Source organism: Diadema setosum, chromosome 10 (assembly GCF_964275005.1).
Source record: "Diadema setosum chromosome 10, eeDiaSeto1, whole genome shotgun sequence".
Lineage (NCBI taxonomy): Eukaryota > Metazoa > Echinodermata > Echinoidea > Diadematoida > Diadematidae > Diadema > Diadema setosum.
The window spans coordinates 19,623,425-19,647,335 of NC_092694.1; the positions used below are offsets into that span (position 1 = coordinate 19,623,425).

Genomic DNA, 23,911 nt, shown 5'->3' on the forward strand with positions numbered 1-23,911 from the left:
ATTCTGGTTTAAACAGGTAAAAATTTTTCAGACAAGCCTCATGTATTCTCATTGTTTCCTGCAAGTCGTCGTAATGTGTGAAATATACCAGTAAATTTTAAAGCAATTGTGAGGTGCTGAGAGACGTCCTAACATGTTAGTGTGCAGTGAATAATCAGTTCACCATATCACTACATGTAGACGCATTTATACATGTCATGTAAAAACCATTACACCAGCGCCACACAGACTACTGTAAATACACACATAGTTACACACTAATCATTACATGTGTCTAGCCAGCTCTCGATAAAAACAACAAATAAGCTATATCCATTGAGACTCCAGGATTTCTATGCATGTTCATGAAAAAAGTGAACTTAGATTGCCATTAATGAGGACAACATGATATATGGCTGCATGCAAAGTTTGCAATGTCAAGTTTGCACGTACAATGTCATATTGATATGACTTGTCCAACGTATATTATATTTTCATGAATGTTGAGTCTGCACTCATGCAAGCAATGCCTAGCCATGTATTACTGATTATTGGTATCCTTTACAGTTTGTCGTCAACGAGGCACATATGTATATAAAACACAATAATTCCGTTTGGTTTCTATGTTTTTTCCCTAAAAACATTACAAGAGAACTGTAAATGAGCCATAGTTGTAGTGATATACTGTGCATGCTATGAATGTGGTGCTGTATATAGGTGCATAATAAGTGTATGGTAGCTATGATGTGTGCGAAACACCCTCTCTGGCTTATGGGGGTACTCCGCTTAATCGGATAAGAAATGCTCTCCCTGACACTACCCAAGTAAGCGGAGAGTTCTATACTCGGTTCTAATCAACATAAGGAGAGGTTTGCTGTTCACCATGTGGAAATTCCTGATAAGAATTGGAAAAGAAGAAATTAGGAAAGTGAACAGAAAGGAGGAAAGGTAAGAGAGGGAGAGTAGAACCTTCTTACATTAGGAATTGGTGATGTGGTGAGAAGGACTAATCACCATGTGGGAAGCCCTGATAAGCATTATTGGGTATTCTTTTTGCTGTAAGTGGTGAAGTCCAGGGACAATGAGATATCAGTACTGTATGGAGAGCCCTGAAGGCTGATAGGTTTGAAGAGGAGAAGGGAGAAATGGGGAGAGAAGGCTAAGGTAAGAGAGAGTAGTGTATTCTTTATGTGGATAACCCTGATAAGGACCTTTAGGTATTCTTTTGCTACATAGGTGAAGTCCTGGGAGGACGAATCACTGTATTAGTACTTCTGATAAGGACTACTGAGTAGTATTTTGCTGAAGTCGCTCAGGTCCTATGAGAAACAGCTCACCAAGTCGCTGAGTAGCCGTACTAAGGACTATTACATGTGCTTTTGCTGTAAGTGGTGAAGTCCTTGGAGGACGAAACACTGCATGAAAAGAAGCGTTTCTTCTTGCTTGTGGTCATTCTGATCTGTCAACTTGTGTCCTATGTGGTGAAGGCTGGGTCTTTTCGCCAGGACCTGGCAGCAGGAGTGAGGCTACAGAGGGCAGTCCATCCTCCCGCCAGGCGGTGAATTGTGCAGTAGTCTTCTACCAGGTGGTCTGCCGTCTGTGCTTCCCAGCAGACACATCTGTCTGACTCTGAAAGCCACTAGTGCAGGCAGGCTTGGAAGCGCTCAACTCTAGTGCGGAGTTGATTCAGGTGACACCAGTCCTTTTGTTGGAAGTCACAGCCAGGGAGATGGAATGTAAGTGGCAGCATGTTGGTGAGCCTGCCTGCAGGCTGTTGTTCCTTCCACTTGTTGTTGAGCTAGACCTTCCTCCTGAGATTCCCGTTCTCTGAGGAGAGGGCTTGCGCACTCCAAACTAAGGGTTTCCTGCTTTTAATTTAAGACGCCGTCTAGGAAAGGCGGCATGCATTTTGGTATGGAGGGGGTGGTATTCTTCCATGGCAGCCTTAAGTGCTGCCTGTCTTGTGGCGGCTTCTCTTCTAAGGTGATGGGGTGGAATGCCTGCTAGCACAGGGAGCTGGTGGGTAGGGGTTGGTTTCAGGCAGCCTGTGATGGTGCAGAGTTGAGTTGAACATCCACTCTCTTAGTGTGGCAGCTGTGCCCCCACGTAGAGACACAGTATTCAGCTGGAGTGTAGACAAGGGCGAGGGTGGTGGCGTGAAGGGTGGTAAAATTTGCTCCCCCGTCATGGCCACGTAGTCTGTATAGAAGGCACAATCTGGCAGATGCTTTCCCAGCTACGTTTGTCTGTGTGGTGACGGAAGGCGAGTGAGCGGTCGAGTTTCACTCCAAGGCAAGTTTTAGTGCCACAGAAAGGGAGGTTGTTTCCTTGGAGTTTGACTTGGAGTTGGCAGTCTGCTTCCTTGTTGTTCAGGTGGAACACAGAAGAGATGGTCTTTTGTGCATTGAGTTACAGCCGCCATTGGTGGTAGTAGACTTGCAGAGTCTGCGTGTCTTGGGTGAGGGTGTGTTCAGCTTCCTCAAAGGAGTTTGAGGTTTAGAGGATAGCCAAGTCATCGGCGTAGGTGTATTTAGAGCTGCTTATGTGGGGGATATCTGCTGTGAAAAGGTTGAAGATTGATGGTGCAAGGACCGAGCCTTGGAGGACACCATTCTTGAGGGTCCTGGTTATGCTTCACATGCCATCAATGAGAACTTTGAAGCAGCAGTCTGAGATGATGTTTGTGATTTACTACACTTGGACCATCTATCTGTCTTGTTGTGCTTGATAGAGCTTGAGGACAAGTCCATGATGCCATACTTTGTCATAGGCGGATGAGAGGTCAATAAACACAGCTCCACATTTCTTCTTGTCTTCAAAGGCAGCTTCGATTTGGTCGGTTGCTGCAAGCACTTGATCTTCAGTGCTTCACCCTTTCCTGAAGCCTGCTTAATTCATTTAGTAAGAAATGCTCGAGAAAAGACTCTATCCTGGGTGGTAGAAGGCTTCACGGTGCACCACATATTCTTTCTAGAGTATGTGAGTGGCCCTGAAAAGGGCCTACCCAATCCACTGGGATTGGGTAGGCCCTTTTCAGGGCCACTCACATACTCTAGAAAGAACATGTGGTGCACCGTGAAGCCTTCTACCACCCAACATTCTACCACCACAGAAACCTTCAAAGACTCTATCCTGTTTAGTATGAGTCGTTGAAACATTTTCAAGGGTACAGACAGAAGTGAAATGGGGCGGTAGCTCTTAGGGTCGTTTCTAGGTTTGTTTGGCTTTAGGATGGCCACAACAGTGGCCTTCTTCCATGGCAGGGGGACTTTGGCATCAGAGAGGCATCGTGACTTGAAGTGTCTTAGCCAGTCACTAGACGAGGGCCAGCATGGCATAGTTGTTCCGGGTGGATATTGTCAGGGCCAGGGGTTATCCCACACTTGAGCATGCCTAATCCTTGTCTCATTTCAGAGGTAGTGAGGGCTGTTGTGAGACCACCATCAGCAGATGGAGTGTTTCTCATTCCCTTCAGTTTGTTGTTAACATTCCTGGAGAAGTCCTTGTCAAGGGAGGGATATCTTCCTTTGTTGATGAGAGTGCGTGCTATTGCATCTGGCATGACAGGGCAAGCATTTTTCTTGGTTGTCCTTGCAGTGAGTCTGTTGATCAGTTACCATGCTTTCCGGCTTGAGTGCGTGAAGTCGATGCTCTCACAGGCTTCCCGCCAGTGTGCCTTGCGTGTGGTGTCAAGGTGAGACTTCAGCTGGGCTGCAGCCTCTGTGGCATATTCAGAATTTTGTGAGTTATGGAGTGTCTCATGGAGCCTTTCACACTCCTTGTCATATCCGGGGATATACTCTTTCTAAAAGCCTTGAGGGATGACTGCTTTTGACGAAGCACTGACTACATAGAGGAATTAAAGCACTTTATACCTTGTTGATGTCAGTAGTCCATGGGCAGGGAAGATTGGCTGCTAGGTTATCTGTCTCTTCCTTGTAGATGTTCCAGTTGCCTTTGTGGAAATTGCATCTCTTTGCTGGGCATGTCAGAGTTGTGGACACTAGGGGTGTTTCTCTAATAATGATATGTCTATGGTGAGGAAAGCTGTCTACCACTAATCTCTCAGGGGCATCAGAGGATTCACTATGCCACCATGCAAGGTCTGGGTTGGTGGAAGAGTCCCATCGGCTGGAGCAGAAATTGGTAGGTTGACGTCTATTGAATAGCATGTATAGGTCAAGTTCTGAAACCCAGTTGCATAACTCTTCACCATTTGACGTGCAGTAGTCCTATCCTCAGTCAGTGTGCTGGCAGTTGAAGTCACCGGCATACAGTACTGGAAACGGTGCGTGGGGTAGGTCATGGTGTACAAGTTGGGTAGGAGGGGGCTTGTAGACGTTGATGATGTGAAGGCCTTGCACACATGTAGCAATGCCCTGATGCCAGCTGCCTGTAAAAGCAAGTAGAAGCCTGGGTGCAGGACTTGCCTGAGAGACGAGTCTCCTGAAGGAGAATCATCATGCTGGGAGGCAAGGTGCTATATGACATCTCTCTGCAGGATTGAGGCCCTCTACATTGAATTGTAAGATCCCAGTGGTAGGCATTGTCAGGTAAGGTCATCAATAATATAATTACGCAATTCCAACAATGTATGAATATTTACAATGCAGTTTGTAAGAGTTCCTCGGTGAACAGGCTAGTAATGGCATTTACAAAGTCACAGATGTCTCAAGTAGATTAGATCAGATCAAATGACCGAAAGGTAGGCAACTCGTTAGCCGTAGGACGTTTCCAGGGTGGGCCACGTGGAAGTCAGTTGCTGTGCCACCCTAAAAGAAGCTCTGTTAGGTTAAAAGAGGAGAGGGGAGAAGTGAGGAGAGTAAACAGAGGGGCAAAAAGGTAAGTGAAAAAGAGTAGAGTAATCTTTACTAGAATTGGTAAATCCTGTGAATTGGAGAAGATGCAGCGGGAGGTATAAGGGGATGAGCAGTGAGGGTTTTAATGGTTGAAGAGGTGAGAAGACTCACTGTTCCAGGTAGTATTGACTGTCAGCTGTCAGGAGTGTTATGTGTGTAGGCATGGCAGGTTATAAGAGCTGCCCCTCATAGGACCTCAGCAACTACAGCAAAAGAATACTCAAGAGTCCTTATTAGGGCTACTCACTTGGTGGTCTGTCCCTCTCAGGACTGTTAAAACAACAAAATAGTAACCCATAGTTCTTTTGAGGGCTACCCACACAATGGTCCATCACAGTTTCAGGACTTCACCTTCAAGCAAAAGAATGCCTAACAGTCCACACTGTACACATGGTGATCCATCCTCAATCTTACCACATCACCAATTACAGACATAAGGAGACTCTATGTATGCTCTCCCTCTTTTACCTTTCCTCATTTCTCTTTTCTCCCATCCTTATCAGAACTTGCAACATTGTGAACCACAATCTCTTCTTGCACTATTCTCACCACCCTGCAAATCTTGAAAGATCATTTTTTATTGTTCATTTTCAAAATGCTTTTAATCATCTCAGGCTTTTGATCATCTTGTCTAGCAGTCAGTTTATAGTAAGTTCATTGGATAAGTCACATATTGTATTTCCACTTAAAGTGACTGTTCCAATTTTGTTATTTTGTTTTGAAAGCTTCCAGATCTTTTAAGAAGAATTCCAGTACACTTATAAGTATGACCCCGTTTACAGTGCGAGGCTCAGCCGCGGCCGAGCCCACCTTCATTTCAGTGTAAACGCGCAAAAGGCCAAATGCGAGGCCAAAATTAGCCTCGCAGCCGAGCCGCGGCCGAGCCGGGCCTTTTCTTGGTGTAAACGCAAACTGCGCCAAATGCGCGGCCAATTTTAGTCTGGCTTCCAAACCCTCTGCCTGTACTATTTCGCTATTCAGGATATTAACCCCCTAAACGTCGAAAACTAGTATAGTTTAAGGTGGTTTTGTCCTGCAAAGGATTTTTTCCTTCGGCAAAGGCCTTTGCCCGAACAGCGACTTCGTCGCCACAGAATTCAGTTGGCAAAGGGTCTGAAAACCAGACAATACCAAATTGCGTTTGCTGGCAAGCAGAGCTCCACTACAACAAAATATTGAAAGGTTTGAATTAAAAGCGCGGCCGAGCCCAGCAGTGTAAACAGACAAAATTGCGAGGCGAGGCTGCGCAATCGAGGCCGAGCCGAGCCCGGCCCTGCACTGTAAACGGGGTCTTAGTCTGATAAGAAAGAGTAAAATGTTACGAGTACAACACTGAAGATTTGATCAAAATCATATAAAAATTAAGGAAGTTATGATATTTTGTGAAGTTTCGCTGATTTCTGCAAAACAGTTTTTGTATAGTTGATATGAATATGCAAATGAGTGAGCTGATGATGTCATTACCTCACAATTTTCCATTGAACATGTACGAAAAATGAAATTCAATGTTTCTATTTTTAAAGAGGTAAAACATGCTGTTATTCCTGGTTGAATAACTTCTACAATCAGAATCAGTAAGATATATCAGGATTTGACACTGGGGCATAATTGCATTTGAATGAAATTCTGGAATTTTCAAAATTTTATATACAAACTATATGTCAAGTTGTGATGTCAGGTTAACATGCCTGTATAGTGTCACTGTACAGGCATGCTAACCTGGAAACAATAAACTGCACATTGAATATGAGACCATTCTGAAGCAAATAATTTTCACACAACAATAGATAAATAATGTACTCTTAAATGAATCCCACAAGGATTGGAACAATCATCCCCCAGCATTCCCACTGATTCCCACTGATCAGTTACTAGCCATCCCCTTTAACTTTTAACTGAATTGGAATGTCCATTTAAGCTATATATTTTCAAAGAAACTGTCTTGGTATTTTATTTAAAATCAACGTCGTAGAGAACAGACCTACATCAATGCACTTTTTATTATGAGAGTATTCCTGACAGGGATTGTTATTTATACAAAATATTGCAGAAACTAACTGATGATGATTTAGTCGGCTAGCTTTTCTTTCATTCTTTCGTTCTTTTTCATTACTCTAACTTGTAATTCAGTGGCGTGATCATTAAAGTTGTCCCGAGGATTTTTGTCTTTGTTAATTGATAAACTTTTGATATTATGAAGTGCCTTCTCTGAATATAGGAGTAGGAATACTGCACAGAATTCCTTTTTGTGTGTGTGTGTGTGTTGTGTTCTTCACAGGAAGAATTGCCTTTTGATTTACATAAATGGGCAAAGTGTGATTACAATAGTTTGAAATATAGATAAAAGTTCCCGAGACACATCCAAAAGTTGTATTTACCTGTGACAGTGTCGACGACAAGCTGTCATCTTTCTCAAGCGATGGCTAATCGGCAACTGATGATTTGGCGCCAATCAGCGGGGATGGGGGGCATACCAACTGTCTGACATTTACGATGGCACTATCACTCAGATGTCACACCTGGGTGATTGCTTATTGACACCAAATCATGAGTTGCTGATTAGCCATCGTTTGAGAAAGATGACAGCCCGTCGTCGAAACTGTCACAGGTAAATACAACTTTTGGATGTGTCTAGAAAACTCTTTGTATTTATCAACCATCCTTATGAACTTATTTCGCACTAGTTTGAAATGTTTCCCTGTCTCTCTTTCTCCTCAGCAGCCAAGGTCTGTGTCCACACTGGGCAATGATGACCTGGATATGATCATAGCCAAGAGCCAAGCCAGGAGTGATGCCATTGAAACCTTACACAGTAATGATGGTATAGTAACAGTGGGTGATTTCAAGTTCGGTGCTAGTGCTAGTGCTAGCTCCCTAATAACAGCCTTAAATCAAGCTCCAACACAGATGGTCAGATTAACGAGGCGATACCAATCAAAATTATTGATCACCAGCACTAGGCGTTGGAATCGCAGCACCAGGAACTCCGCGGGAATTGCGCGACGAAAAAAGTGATGGCGCATGATTACAGTCAAATATTAAAAGATGTAGCCAAAACTGCTTAGTTTTAGACACATAGTGAGGAAGACGGATTAAAATGCCACAAATTTCATCCCTTCCCCAAAATACAACTATTTTACTTTGGTCCCAGGCTCAGATTTATGCAGCCATGTCTAGAGTGTTGGTTTATGTACAGTTTATGTAAGAATGATGACAATATTTACAATTATTCCAACAAATCATGAGCTCATGTCCCCAGTCAAATACAATGTCACATTTCAACTCAAGGCAAGTTAACTCAGCTAGCTACTCCTATTTCATGCTAATTTTAGACCATGGTTCAAATTTTGTACCATGGTCTAGGTTTAAACCACCTTTGTTAATTTGGGCCTTAGTGTCATGTTTGATTTTCTTCTTGCCAAAGACCTTGTTAAATATACAGTTACCGAGCTTGTTCCCTCTGTTTTTCATCTCAGAAACCACTTGTCTGAACATGCCCAAATTTTGTATGTATATAGAACTTGACTACGCAAATGTGTCTCAATGACTTCCAGTCCATATGTAGCTTCCATGGCCATGGAAATGAGAGTAAAAATTGAGGTTGATAAGGATGTGGTTACTTTTATCCAGATAACAGCATACTTTTCTAAAGGTGCTGCTTTGAGTTCTAACTTTCCCCTTTTCAAAAGGTGATCACAGGCAACCTAGAATAACTTACTGAAAAACTAACTGTATTGATTGCACTGGTTTCCGCACAAAGGGTGCAGTCCATTCATCAAATCCTCCTGGACAAGATGATGTGGAGGATGTGTTCAATTGAACTATGCTTTGAGAACATGTTAATGCAAAGTAAGCCAGGAAATGTGGCATTTAGTGTAACTCTAAATGCATACCTTCCAGATGGAAGGGTGTAAACAATCCATTATATGAAGGAATATGTTGAGTGAACAGACTACATTTAATAGAGAGATAGACATTTGCTTATCACATACCAAAAGCCTGCATTATGGATTAAAACTGCCGTGTGTGCATCTGAAATTAACACAGACTTTCAAGAATGACTCGACATGGTCAGTTTCCACATTGGCAGCAACAAGGAGTGACGTATCTGTGTTAGAAATCCCAGCAAGAGCAGACTGGGCTTCAAAGAAAACTTTCAGACAATTATATCGCAAACCCCTGGATAATATGTTCAGGCCTTACTTTACACAGTGATAATAAGAGATGTGCCAGAAGTCATGTGTCATGTATTGTTTACATGTACCTCCTGATTTATAATGACAGATACCTATCATGAAAGAGTACCCTACAGAGCTTTGAAATCTCACATTAACCTAAATAATACAGACACTGTAGACTTGGTCGGAGGCTTTCACAATAAGATAAGATTAAATGGAACTTTTTGTTTAAAATTTACTCTTGATTTTAGTAGTAAGTCATAAATAGAGACTTTTACATTTCAAACAGGCGTTTTCTCATTTAAGCTTCTTATTATGTTATATTTCAGAGATGCTACAATGTATGTAGTAATGATAGAGTTTAATTATTATACGTGACAAAGAATATGTTGAGGACAAACTTTCAATTCAATTCAGTTCAATTCAATTCGTTTATTTCCATTTCAATCACAATAAAAACAACATGAAGCATTCACTGTTACAGATGAACATAAAAAACAATGACATATAAAAGAAACCACAACGACATCAGAATCACAGTCATAAGTTACAAATTGCAGCAGGCAACAAGTAAAATGGAAAAATTAATGGTGTACACATAAAAAGCCAATGAGGCCTGTAGGCGCACATACACCGTTCTTACAAATCATGTAGAATTGGAATCTAAGTTATTTTCAGAAATCATAAATCAGTTTTATACAGAGGATACACAAAAGAACATCAAACAAACAAAACAAAAACAAGAACAAGAAATAAACATAAGACGGATTGCTAAATACGTCAATGTAATTTCAATAAAAAGACAAAAGATGTCTCACTTGCAGTGACACTCAAGATTGCATTGTGTTTAATATATATTTTGCTTTATTCTTTTGGCAGATGGTGATGCTGATGATATCCTTGACCAGTTCCTCTCCAAGAAATCATATGACAGGTAAGGGCCAGAGCAAAAAGTTAGTTATAATCATGTAATCATGGGACATGTAGATTAGCCATAGAAATACTTCATGACTACTTTCATAACAATGAATGCATGAAAACACTTTAGAATACTTCAAGATCTGGGCCCCGTTGCTAGAAACTCGAATTGCGCAACTTCACATCCAACGCAAGTATCTCCCGCAAATTGCATTTGATTCCTGCGTTCCGTTGCTAGAAGAGACTTGCGTTTGATTGCAATTTGCGTTTGATTCCAGTTAATTATTCACATGTAAATCATTGTGGACGAGGATAGTCTGAAATTAGCCGAAATAAATCTGTGCAAACAGCAAGTGCATCGTGTATGCATTGCAACAAGGGACGGCGGTAAGTATTGAAAAGTATGCTAAAATATGCAAATATGTGTCCAATACCTTGAATAATGAAGTTTTACAGAATGCTTCTTTAGGATTAGAATGGCTAGGATATTTCAATATGGGCAAAATATGAATAAACTCACGTTCATGCCGACTTCAATCCCAGAAAAGCACATTCTGCGAAATGACAATGAAATCAATTAGTGGGACTATGGAATCATCTAAAGCTGTGGGGAGTTCGTTGGCAAGGAGTTTTTGCGATCGCATTTATCGCAGCTTGTAGTTTACACTTCGAATAATTCCTGACATAAGTAAATTACGAGATCTTTATTACATAAGTTTGGTCGTAAAATACTATGCTACAGTGGGGAATAATCCCTAATTATGATAGAAAATGTATGCTTTCAATTTCGCAGGGTTATCATAGTAAGGTCGCCTACATGCGATATTACACCTTGCTGTGCTAGCTGTAGCTATGCTAGTACAATGTACATATAAGGCACGAATACATATGTGTGCGTAAATGCTATCTTCGTTAGACGAAAATGACGATCAAGGGGGGGTGCGTTCGTTTCCACACTGTAGATAGTGTTGGGTTAGGGCTAGCTTATAAACTGGCTACATTTATGCAGTTGACTAAAAACCAACCTTCATATGAATTTCCGCAGTGTTTAGGGATTTATTTTAATTTGCACAATTCGATAAACCTTTGTTGAACAAAATGTCAGCATTCTGGTGGTGACAATGCATTTTTTGCTACAATGTAAGCAGTTTTACTGACCATTATGAATCCAACGCAACTATGCATTTGATCTGAACCAAACGCAAAGTTGCGTTTGATTGCAAAGGACTTGCGTTTGAACGCAAGTCCTTTCAGCAACAGACTTGCGTTCAAACGCAAAGTTGCAAGAGATTTGGAGGACTTGCGTTTGATTTTTGGAGTTGCGTTTAAACACAACTTGCAACTGATTGTCAATGGCCAATCAAAATCATTGTTGCATGCATGTCTTCTTAATAGGGCAGACCCTGAGCCAATCAGAATGGTTGTTTCAAAATTAGCAATTATTTGCAATTGATTGCAACTTTCTTGCAACAGGGCCCTGGTCATGTATTTCATTGAATGTAAATGTAATTTCAGCTGTAGACAATATGAGGATCGAGTGAATATCTTATCTACAAGATACATGTACGACTGGCTGCCTATTTGTGAAATAGTATGCTATTGTTACCGACTGCGCTCAAATCCTAAGTGAGTATAACACAGAAACTATAATAAAAACACACACTCACCATCCCCCCTGGCTACAGTGTACATGCACCACCACTATTGTGCGCCCCTCTAGGCTTTCATCTTCCTCGCATTCTGCAGACACCTGGGCAACGGAACCAGGGAGGCAACTCAGTCGTGGAGTGAGGCACAGGAATTAGCAGTACAGTAGTCTCCGATAACTAGTCTCCCATAATTGGGTACCGCTTAATTAACATACAAAGTGAATAGACAGTTTTAATGCGCCTTATATGTACAGGATTATCAGGTAAGCATTTTGGTTAAATGGGTAGAAATTTCACAGACAAGCCTCATCTATTCTCATTGTTTCCTACAGAAAGTCTTTGAAAGGTGTGTACATATAAATTCTGAAGGAATTGTGAGAGGTGCTGATGAGGGGCGTTAGAGCCCGATAGACAATGTATGGTTTACGTTTTAACACTTTCTGTGCAGTAAACGATCAATTTGCCGTATCACTACCTGTAGATGCATTTATGCATGCCGTTTACAAGCCATTACACCACCACCACACACTCTACCCTGCAGTGTAACTACACACATAGCAGTGGCAGATCCAGGAGGGGGCACACCGGCGCGCCCCCTCTTTATTTTTTGTAAAAGCAAAAGAAATAAAAAGAAAAAATGGGGGCAAGCTCCCCCCCCCCCTTTAATTTTGTACAGGAGCCTTCCCTTTACAGAATTTTTTGGATCCGCCCCTGCATAGTGACACACTCGAATCACTACATGTGTCCAGCCACCTCTCGATAAAAATGAAGAATAAGCTAGCGCTCCACTGAGACTCTAACCTTTCTTTGAAATGTTTTTGGAAAAGTGAACTTACGATCACCATTTTACATTGTATTTTGTAAGCCTCGATATCAAAGACTACACATTGCTGCATATGAGAATATGTGAGATCCTGCGCACGTGTTCAATTCGGTCGTAGCCGTGTTCTAGAAAGGACCAAAGGGGTTTTGCTTGTGTGATTCAACAAGTTTTGTACTGAAATTTTGTGGTTTAACCGCAAATTCAGTAGTGTTCCCAGCAAACACATAACGTTTTCAGAACGTTTCCTCAATGTTATTAGAAGTTCCGTACATCTTCGTCTAAAACAGACATTTCTAAAACATACATAAAGCGTCAAAATTTAGACTTAACATTAACCGCAAAACATTTTTAAAATGTCAATTGACATTACAAAATGATACATCCTTTACAAAACATTTGTAAACGTTATCAGATGTTACAAAATTAAATATTTGGTACCTACTATTTATGAATATGCAAGTTAGAAAATCTAAAATTTGAAAAATTTGAGACATCGGAATCTTAAGTATTTATGCTGGGTTCAAACTTTCTGTGTTAAGAATTGTACTTTTGTTATTATTCAGTTATTTCACAATTTCAAATTGTGTTATAGAAAGGTATTTTCATATTTTAATAGACCTAATTAAGGTATGTGTGATTTAATTTCAGTAACTGTGTCTTCACGCATTACAACATTTTTGCTGGTATATAAAAGAATGCCATGTTGATGGCAGAAACCAACACAAATCGTGACTCTGATATTCCAAAACTCTTAACGTCTCAAAATCGAAATATTCAAAACTCCATAATCACGTTTGTGTACAGGACTAATCGACTGAGCCAGGTATAGATTTGATGAATATAAAAGATTATAGTGTAGTATTTATTAAAGTGATTTGTAAAGTAGAAATAATTATTTTGTAAAATTTGTAATAGAGTGAGTTATTGATATATGTGAATGTATATTTGTGCGATTACAGATATATGTATACATGAGTATGTATATCTACATGTATAGGCATATACATATATGCATATTATATTATATGCCGTTGTATGTTAAGTATTATTGTACATATGGATGATTATATAGATGTTTCATTATGTATTGATAAATTTTTAAAGGTATACCACCAGTGCACCTACTTTCATCATTTGCACTCTTGATTCTGCCCACAAATGTTCGCTGTAATGATATAGAAAAAAAAAAAAATAAAATGAATATATTTGTATTTGGTTCATTCGGAAAACAGACTGTTCTCCACACGCTCAGGCATAACGGTCGCCACCTGATTTTTCTTGAGTTACCTAGGGCGCACGCCTGAGAAGCCTGCGAAACACACCTCGCCGGGTTGGTAAGATAGATTTGAGGGTGGCAACGTGGCCGTTTTGACTGAGTGAGGACAACAATAAATTTGTGTAATTATAAAATTTGTATGGTTGGGGAAAAAAAAACCCTGTTGATTATGATAAAATTTGAAATTGTTAATAAATACTGATGATTAAATTATAGGAAAAATAGATATTATATAGTCTAGCAAAAATAGTCAAATTATGACTGATTGCCAATAAACCCAAAACAACAACAACAACATTTCAGGTAGGGAAAAGGATGTAGTATACTGTAGGTATAGGTGGTAGGACATTAGAAATAGGTTAGGATAGGATTATATAGGATTGAGGGATTACAATTATGGCACATTTATCCCAGATTGTGCCTGCATAATCTCATAACTACTTGTATACTTTTTTAATGCCCAATAAAAAAATACACGTTAGATGTTCTTGAAAGGTTTTGTGGGCATTCTAGATGGATATGAAAGGTTCTCTAAACATTTTGGAAAGGGTCATAGCTGACTTCAGCGGCAGACTAAACAAGCTCAAAAATCTTATATCCCGAGTTGATGCCGAGTTGATGCCGTAAAAGGCAATGTACTACATGCAAAACAAATATGACATACTGATAACACGGGGAGAATCTGTGCGTGCTTTGAGTGGGCTTGCCGAGTCACGCGAGGGTTGCCTACGGAGGGCTGCAGTTTGCAGAGCAGTGACAAAGAACTGGGCAAGGTGCCCGCTTTTGCAGCTAGATTTGCGGTACCATCAGACATTGGGCAAGCAATTGACAAGGAGCTTGGAAGCTCTGTGACTTATCTAATGAGCAACAACCTGGAGGAAAAATTGCTCGATGACACAGCACACAAATACCCTTGCCCTGCTAACTGTCAGTTGATTGATTCACCGCATGTAAAGCAGACAATCTGGGACATTCGCATCCCTACTACACACACACACACACACACACACTCACACATGATGCAAGGCTTCAGAAAGTACAAAAGTCTTTTACACGAGGGGTTAATGCATTTCTCCACACACTTGAACCAGAGATATCAGAGGCCCAACAGGACGTTCTTGCACTCCTGCAATGCAAACTATGAGTTGGATGCTCTCCAAAAAGAACTAATCAAACCAGACTTAAATTGTAAGCTCACCCACCTGTGCAAGGCCTCAAATCCAGAGACCAAATACCTATTTGGAGATGATCTAGGAAAAAAGTGAAAGATTTCCAAGATCAGGGCAAGGCTGCAGCTGGGGTCATGAAGACAGTGGAGCACACACATTCATCTTACCACCCATAACAACACAGCGGAGCCAGCTCACCATCAGTTCAGAGAGGTTGGCTGGAGGAGACCACCGACCTCTTGCAGCTTGAACAGGCCTATTTTAGGCCAACATCAAGCTTGGTGGAAATTACCACCACTGCCACATACCTACGCCCCAAGTGGCTCCAGATGGAGCCAGCTGCCTGCTCAAAGGGTGGGCCAGGGCAGGAAGTAAGTGCTACATCAGTGAGAAAAGAGGTAAAGCCCATAGAAAGTTAGATCAGACGTGTTGGAGGCCAACTGAAGTTATTTCATAACATCCATAACAATCACTTCAGATTTATTCATACTCGTTGCATTGCAAACCTGGTGGCCTGCACATTAAGTCTATGGACATTTCAAACTTCAGTATGGAACGGGATAACAATATGGGAGGTACCAAGTCTGCAAACTGTAATGAAATGGCTACTTCCATTGCATTGTGCATAGATTTTGAAACCCAGACATTGATCTTTTTGCATCCAGACTAAACAAACAAGTTTCTTCAACTGACAAGCAAAAACAAACACAAAGACAAAAGGCCTTACCCACTCTCCCACTTCAAGGTTTCATCGGCTGGCAAAAAAATAAAAAATAAAAAAATAAAAAAATAAAAATAAAATTATTGTTACAACATGCAATCAGCAAAAGCTTAATCACATTCTATTCTTTTCTTCTTCTTCTTTTTTTTCTGTTGCCACTTCTGAGGTAAAAAAAAAAAAAGAGTAGGGGCCCAAAGTGGTTACATCCTATGTATTCCTATGTATTGTGGAAAAAAGTGGGGGCCCGAGGCCCCCCCCCCCCCTTGCCGGCCTGTCTTAACAGAACACAAAGTCTTAGAGGCAGAGAGCAATTCTTGTTGTTGACATTCATGAAACATGATTAAAACATGTCTGGCAGATGCAGGTGTGAACAATCAAATTTACAAGCCTCACTCCACTAGGGCAGCCTCAGTCTCAACGGCAGACAGCCTGAACATTCCCAGTACTGATATATTGACAAAGGCAGGATGGGCTTCGGAGAAAACTTTCAGAAACTTTTAAAGAAAGCCACTTCATGACACAGGGAATTTTGCCAGAGCTCTGCTGGACCAATAACTAATCCAGACCTGTATAGAGAACTTGGGTGGTTGTGGAAGGTTTGTATTTCCAAGGTTGACAATTGTAGAGGAGGACAGCTAGACTGTTTCCCATGACATTTCTGGTTTTGACATATGGACTGAGGGTCCACAGGGCTTTATACTATTGTAAGCACTGTTATTTTCGTGTAGATATTTTTGCGAATGAGGAGGTCACAGACATTTTCGCCAGATGTTGTTTTCGCGTATTGACACAGCAGCCTTCATAAGCGCAATATCACCTCAGCACATGGTGACATTTTCGCGTGTTGTTAATTCATGGTCCAACTGTGATTCCTGAAAAATCATGAAAATTAAACCCTCGCAAAAATAGCTCATACAGTAAAAGTCTCACAAAATTTTTATACACAGCAATGGGTAGTCTCGATATTAGACTTATGAAATATAGAAAGATTGAATGAGAACTAACCTGTTCGAAATTTGATCTTTATTTTATGAGTAATGTGAGGAAAGACTATGTACCCTCCTCTCTCACTCAATACATTGTATCTTACTAAGAATTTCAGTGTGGTAAGTTCTCAGCTTTATCTCGTGTCAGAATCCTGTAGACACTTAGTCACTTTAAAGATTGAACAGGTCTTGGAGAACACAAAGATATTGTTGATGTAGTTCGCTACGGTGTCAAGTTTGGACAATCACTTCTTGCATTAGCCATGAGAATGTACCCTGGTGAAAAGGTGCGGAGTCAGTTTGAGCCTTGATGGTACGGCTGTCCATAAATACCTGGTAGCCTGAGCATTTGGTGACAAGGAAGATGCAGAGCCTCGGTTGGTCTACTTCTTCTACAGCCCCTTTGCTAGCAAGGTGGTAATCTCCTTGGCTATAGCCTGTAACCCTAGTGTCGGCAAGTGGTGGGGGAGGGATGGTAAGCAGATGATGCCTTCTGGCAGTGGTTGTGATAACTCTGTCATGTAGCCTGTTCTAACTTTGAGTATGAAAGCATAGTCTGTGATAGCCCACCCTGGCCATGGGGCGCAAACATTGCCTTTGGCCAGGCCCTTTGCCTCTACCGCTGGTTGGGGCATCATCAGCTCCACTGGGGTTGCTGGTATTGCTTCTCAGAGGTGATGGGGCGTTGGTCACAGCTGGGGTGTGCTGCATGGTCTATATGCACTGTCGGCCCTCTGCATTAAGTTGCGATGGAGCTGGGATAAGAGTTTGCAGGCGTGCTGGTGTACCTGGCAAGTTGCCCAGAGAAGAGGTGTGGACCCTTGCAAGGGGCCCAACCCCCGTCACAAACTGCATTCTTGTGGCACTCTTAAAACTCAAGCACCTGGAGCGTAAGACTGCTGTGTCTGTGAGTGGTATTATAACATAGCTCTCATAGACTGTTTCCACAGCCGTTTCATGATGGCTAGGAGAGTGTTAGGTAGAGTATGGTCTTTGGCCATGACCCTGACATATCACATAAATCTCATCGGCTTGTAGGCGCTTGCATAGGCCAATACATTGTAAATGCATGGTGATCCTGGTCAGTAAGACCATCTCTGACCAGCACCTGTCCTTCACAGATCGGCCTTGAGATATGGCAAAACAATGTATGTGGAAAATTCATTTAAATTGACTTAGTCACATATTTCAGCTTATTTCAGTATAATCTAACTCTTGACCAAATCTTGATCAAAATCAGAACCCATTCCGTTACAGAGATATTTACGCTTCCTCCCATTGGAAATTGTTCAAATTTTGTTGGCAAAACAATGTAAGGAGCGATACGCTTGCCCCTGCTCAATACACGACAGACATGGACTTGGCAAAACAATATGTCTACATGCGATACATTGTTTTGCCATCTCCATGTTTGCGCAGTAATGGACTGCGCACTGTCCGAGGCTGCAGAAGTGCATGTATATTGACATTGCAATACATTATACGTGCACCAGTGATTGAGACTTACAGTTGTATATTGTTTTGCCATATCAGTGGCAACTGTGGTTATGTTGAGACGGCAAAACAATGTATGTTTTGATTAAATGCAAATTATTCTTAAAAAATAAGGGTCTAGTGAGATCAATTTGCATGCGCTGTATTACTGATAGTGTTCGTCCTTCTAGGTACGTAAGATATGAAGTGTTGAACGGAAACAGAAAAAGAGCTGTAGGTTTGCGAATCTTCAAACTCAATTTACTGGAAATGAGGTTGGATGTAGATACATTGTTTTTCCATCTCAAGGCCGAGATTGCTATTGTTGGAGGGGATTGCCACTTCTTATGTAATCTTATTCACTAGCAGTTTCGGGGGATAGCTGTTTGGAGACAAAGTAGCACCTTTTGGGGAATCTTTGGTAGCCCTGATGCAAAGATGGCAACTGTTCCAGATTCGCATATTTGTTTCGATTTTTTTACTATTGTTGTAAACAATCAAAGGTTATGGAAAAATATAATTACTACACATGTAAGGCAAAAAGACATTGGGTGCTCAATGTACATGATGTGAGGGAAACTTGACACCCATGCCAGCCAGGCCAGGAAATTTCCAAGAAAGCAAAGTGATGCCAGGCTAAACCACAGGGCAAAGGAATTTGCATATGCACCCCATCCTTCACAACCCACCAGGGCATGAACTGCGTGTAAATTGCATGGGGAACAGGGACAGTAAGTCTGTGAGCCAGACCATTTGTAATGTCGTGGTGCAAGCTGGCGGGAGCTGGAGCAATCTCCTGTGAGCTGCAGTGAGGTCACACAGTGGGTGACCAAAGTTCACACCAGATTGCAGCAGCTCGCTGCCAAAAAAGGTGAGGTCGCTTGAACTCACAAGGTTTTGGACATGTTCAAAAAAATTGTGTGACCTGCAGTTAGGTTGCACGAACTCAATGAGCACAATGAGCGACCCCAGCTCAGCTTAGATCTCGCAAGCTGGGCAAGCTTGCAAGCATTCAGGCCTTCCTGTTTGTCCTTCCAGAAGGGTAGAAAACTTAGAGAATTCATGGGAAAGTTGAGTTTTTAAGACAAATTCAAGTCCAGTTACGAGCTAGTGTGATAAGAAAATTGAAATCTTTCAGTTAGTATAACAATGAAAATTTGGCCAAAAAACAATTAGGGAAATTATGACATTGTTACGTTTCACTAATATCTGTAGAAGAGTTCTTGTACAATTGATATTTATATGCAAATAAGTTACTGGTGTCCTCACCTCTCAATTTTTCAATGCTAGTGTACAAAAGTAATGAAAATCATTCAATGTTTCTTTTATCAAAGTGTAAAATATGATATTATTCCTGGTTGAATAACTTGAATAATGATCAGTTGGACATTATTATCAGAATTTGAGACCCAGGCGAAATAGCACTTAATGATAAACTGGAAATGTGAAAATCTATGTACAACCTATGTGGGAAGTTGTGAAAAAAAAAGGAATCATTACTTTACTATTTGCATTTTCATATTGACTTTTCTCAAACTTTTTTCCAAAAGAATTAACAAAACTTTAAAATATCATAACTTCTTTATTTTCATCCAATTTCAATCAAATTTTCATTTTTTTTACTGGAAAATTATTCCTTCCTTCCAGACTAGCTTTCAGCTGCACTGTAATTCCCCTTTAAAAGCCACATATTTTGAAACAACAATGTAAGTTGACATTGTCTGTTCCATAAAAGCCCCATCAAGGCTAGATCCTGAGCAAGAAGAGTTAATTGTGCAGTGATACAGGGACCAATAGACTTCCTCTACAATGTGGAGGCAGTCGGATGCCACAATAGGCCTAGAAAAGAAAAGTAGTGGGCCAAAGGGGCCTCTACGCTGCACCTGTGTGGAAGGACTGCTAATTATTGGTTGACCCGCAGTGCAAAAATCCTCCCCCCCAAAAAAAAAATAATAATAAATAAATAAATACAATTTTAAAAGGTAATGATATATGTTAAACAAACAAATAAAATAGAGCATGCCTGACCAAGTCCTGGATGAAAAGCCACACTGGCAAAGTACTGTGCTCCCTCCTTGGAAACGCACCAAGTTTGGCGTGCAAAAGAATACGCAATTTGCATATTCCTCGACCGTGCATGCATACGCAGAAATGGGACTAAAGGCATTTCCCAGGGAGGTCGCTGTGAGATCACAAAGATATTGCCCAGTGGGCATTGAAGAGGTTGTGTCCAAAATAAGATCGCATGAACTCGCGGCAATCTGGTGTGAGCTGGCGAGAGCTCAGGGTCACTTTCCACTCACGCCAGATCACAGGCTCAGGGCCCACAGTGGGCATAAATTTTACACAGGTAACCCTGTTATGCAAGTGGTATTTGTAATGGAATTGCATTGCTGCATTTCTGAATATGTGAGACTCCTACTCATGCATTCTTATGTCAGCATCCTTTTTCACTATGATTTGCTTTAAATTTTGATAACATTCTCGTTCCTTATCCCAGTCACTGTAAATTTTGAAACTCTTTACCCATTATAACCAATTTATAGTTGTTTGAAAGTAAAAGTCTGAGAATCAGCCAGAGTTCTCTTTGATATGACATTGTTAATCACAACATATTATGCAGTTGTTAATGTGTGACACTGTGCCCTTTGTGTGGTGGTGCATGTCGCAGCCGGTGAAAGCGTGTGATTGCTTGTTGGTCCAGTGTTGACTACTCAAATACGGCACTCAGACAAAGTAGCACAAAACATTATGATTCCGGAAATTATAAGTTTTATTTCCGGTCTTCCAATTCAGATACAAATAAGGTGGTGGTACAAGAAACAAAACAACACACAGACACGTCATATATGCACATACACACAGTGCAGTCAATGCTTATCATGACACCTCAAATCTCACTCTAACGGCGCATTGCTTAAAACGCCGGCTTCATATCAATCTCCTAGCTATTCATAGTATAGAGAAAACTTAAATGCTTCGCAATATGGCCATGAATATTGCATAAACTCTACTCCAGGTACTGATATGGTTTTACATATGCTTCTTTGATTAAACTCAACACTCGCAATAACTCATCGGTTTTATACTATCTGTGCGCACAGTTTCAATTGGGGTTTGATTATTAACAGTCCAAAGTGTTTCTTTCGGGATAAGCAAAACCTGATATTGTTGTGCTGAAGTTGCCTCCGTGGTCGTCAAATGCGAAACAGTTCGCTACGAAGACGGACTGCAAGCCCTCGTCGAGGGGACGGTTTCCAACTGGACGTGTAGTACACAGCGGGTTCCTTCCTTGTCCGGAAGTGGCCCGAGATTCCATTTTCACGAGCTGGGGTTATCTTTACACGGCGTGCATGGGTTGTCTACATACACCCGCAGTTGACCCAAGTTAACGCCATCTACAGTAACAAAATCACCACAGCATAAAAACTACTTACTCGCTATACTATACCATTCCATATCAGTAGACACACATCCACAAGGATTTAGCAATGCAGTTATCACTTCGGTGCCCACAGAAAAAAAGTTAAACATTTTCACATGCCTATAATCTATATACACAACCATTCTAACTCTGGTTGAGCATTTATCTTGCTTGATAATGCTCCCTTCCGTACATCAAATATCCACATAAAAGCACTTTAACTTTAGCACTTTGCTTGAAAGTAACCATTACGCCAATAACCACCATGCATGATATATCATCCTCTTACACATGCAACAGTCTTATCAAACGGGGGGGGGGGGGGGGGGGGAATAGCTCTCTGCATTACCTGGTACACATAATCACAGACAGTATATAATTCAACCTGCTTTCAACTATCGCTAGAGACTACAAAAAGCTGTGCACATATAACATGTTGTCAGTTTACCAAAACCGCTTTTCCTTTAGAATACAGCTTCAAATAATAACTGTGATATAATTTGGAAAAAGGGGATATCGTAATAAATCTATTCACTTACAGTTTGGTGACTAAAAGCTGCCGTTTTCCGACTTCACATCGTCGGTTCAAGCCGTTTCCAGCAGACCCTGAAGTCTAACTGCTGCCCCTGCAACTGCTGCATAGCCACTGAGGTTGTTTCTATGAAGCCAGTATGATATGTTGTGTATTGCCCCTATGTATTAAATCGACTGGGGAATAATTAGCATTGTTCTATGCAAACACTTGTACCTTCCCCAGCACAGTGCTGCTCTTCACTGGCAGCCAGACACTGTATGATTTCAGCAATGTGTTGTTGCTAGGCCAGATTTCTTTACACAGGAATGTTCTGTCCAGGTGTTGATAACTCCCTTTTGTCTGTCAGTATAGTAGCCCAGATTTTTGAGTAGGGCGTAACAATAGCAGTAGGAAAATCGGGGGAGAAGTGACTTGTAACAGTGCAGACATATAGGTCCAGTTTCTTTCGGCTTGTGTTTGATTGTAAATTGTGTGATGCAGCGGGGCATATTCTGTGCCTACTCAAATTCATTGTCAGGTAAACGTAACATGCATCTAAACTGTTTTGTTTAGTTTGTATGTCAATTAAGCAAGTACAGTACCGGATTACACAATACCTGATTATGCTGAGACTACTGATGTGAAACATGCACTTGCTCATTTTATGTAAGTCACAGATATGCACATATATGAATGTAGGTGTATCACAGCTTTCAGACTGTTTATTTTTGAAGTAAGTTAGTTGAAGCTTAATTCAGGGAGTATGTTATATCATGATTGTTTGTTGGCAGGTCATGTGGTCTAATGCATAAAATTCATATGCTTTCTCCAGCAGCCGTCCACCCTCTGGCAAGAGTGAGGATCTCAGCTTGTGGCTTAAACCATCAACAGATTCATAGTATTGTGGACCAGGACCACCAACAGGCAGGATCTGCTTGACCTTCCACCACCAAATGGCTGTAGCAGAACTTGGAACTTTGTTTGCTGTCAGAATAAGTGTTTTCTTCAGTCTCAGTTTCATTACTAACAGGACTGCAAAGTATCTGGCAACTACAGTCAAACCTACAAAGTATCTGGCAACTACAGTCAAACCTACCTCAGCGGCCACATGCCATATGGGGCCACTGAAAAATTCCCCCAAGAGAAAAGCCCTGTTCAAGACCCTGTATATAGCGGCCATCTGTCTAATGCGGCCAGCGGCCACAAATTTTGTTTCCTGCGGTAGATTTTAATCTGTCTATAGTGGCCACAGACCCACATGGAGCCGTAGCCGAGCAGCATGTTTTTCTGCTTTGAAGCTGTGACAGTCATTCATGGGCAACGTGCAGTGATCGCCACTGCTGCATTCATCACTCATTCAGTCATAATACTGCACTAGGGTAAAAGCTTTCTTCACAACTGTACACACATGCTAATGTGCCACAACTTGATAAACATCAGCATTGTTCAATGCATGAAAGACAAGTTTGCGCATGTATCCACATACACACATGTAAGTACTTACTGATGTATGCAACGATGATACATGTACATGTAGGCAATGCACACAAAAGTCAAATAACCTGTCTATAGCGGCCACCTGCAACAACCACTCTTTTCGTCTCCCTTGGATGGCCACTATAGACAGGTTTGACTGCATTTAGAATGTTAGTGAGCCTCAGAAAGCTGCAGTTTCTTGTTTGTTTTTTTCACCAAGTGACTGCTTTACAGCTGTGTTGATGGTAAAATGGTACAAGCAAAAAACATGTCCCACTTTTGATCCTTAATTGTTCAAAAATGAAATATAATATAACACTGACATTGATATGAGTGTTAGCTGAATAATGCACAGTTTTGTTGGAGCAATTTTAAAAATGAATGCATAAATCAGTTTCATTAAATTCAAGATTAATTTTTCAGTTCGGGTTCAGATTTTGCTCTGTTTTCCACTCTCTGTACAAAA

The 23,911-nt window shown here is 41.1% G+C and overlaps 1 protein-coding gene across 1 annotated transcript in view; it reads left to right on the forward strand.

Moving 5' to 3' along the window:
• The window catches only part of LOC140233835 (uncharacterized), a 163,166-nt gene extending 139,934 nt beyond the window's left edge, over positions 1-23,232 (forward strand). Inside the window, exons 53-55 of the mRNA XM_072313928.1 lie at positions 7,557-7,659; positions 9,896-9,950; positions 22,805-23,232. Of these exons, the coding sequence (XP_072170029.1) occupies positions 7,557-7,659; positions 9,896-9,950; positions 22,805-22,868 (222 nt within the window). The 3' untranslated portion in view covers positions 22,869-23,232. The remainder of the gene's footprint in view (positions 1-7,556; positions 7,660-9,895; positions 9,951-22,804) is intronic.
• Positions 23,233-23,911: the final 679 nt, after the last annotated feature.